The sequence below is a fragment of the Babylonia areolata genome, chromosome 27 (assembly GCF_041734735.1).
Source record: "Babylonia areolata isolate BAREFJ2019XMU chromosome 27, ASM4173473v1, whole genome shotgun sequence".
Lineage (NCBI taxonomy): Eukaryota > Metazoa > Mollusca > Gastropoda > Neogastropoda > Buccinidae > Babylonia > Babylonia areolata.
Genome location: NC_134902.1, coordinates 31,549,302 through 31,549,724, shown reverse-complemented (window position 1 = coordinate 31,549,724; position 423 = coordinate 31,549,302). Strand labels below are relative to the sequence as shown.

The window sequence follows — 423 nt, the reverse complement described above, 5'->3', positions numbered from 1 at the left end:
TGCTCCAGTATAACTGAAAAATAAGGTAATAAATAGACTGTCATTTTCTGGGTGTGCCAAACAATAACGTGTCATTTTTGTGCAGCTACCAAGTGAAGCCGAGACAGACTCAACAAGAACTGACTCTCCAGTACCATCAAGCTCAGCATGGTCAATTCTGCCAAGTCAACAGGCATCCACGACGGGCGCAACAGCCGAGTGGTTAAAGCGTTGGACTGTCAATCCTGAGGGTCCCGGGTTCGAATCACGGTGACGGCGCATGGTGGGTGAAGGGTGGAGATTTTTCCGATCTCCCAGGTCAACATAATTTATCTGCAGACCTGCTAGTGCCTGAACCCCCTTCGTGTGTATATGCAAGCAGAAGATCAAATACGCACGTTAAAGATCCTGTAATCCATGTCAGCGTTCGGTGGGTTATGGAAA

General features: G+C 47.8%; 1 protein-coding gene across 1 annotated transcript in view; it reads right to left on the bottom strand.

Annotated features, from left to right (window-relative positions):
• Nucleotides 1–149, bottom strand: part of LOC143301059 (uncharacterized) — a 44,414-nt gene extending 44,265 nt beyond the window's left edge. The window contains exon 1 of the mRNA XM_076615064.1: nucleotides 125–149. Within this exon, the coding sequence (XP_076471179.1) occupies nucleotides 125–149 (25 nt within the window). The remainder of the gene's footprint in view (nucleotides 1–124) is intronic.
• Nucleotides 150–423: the final 274 nt, after the last annotated feature.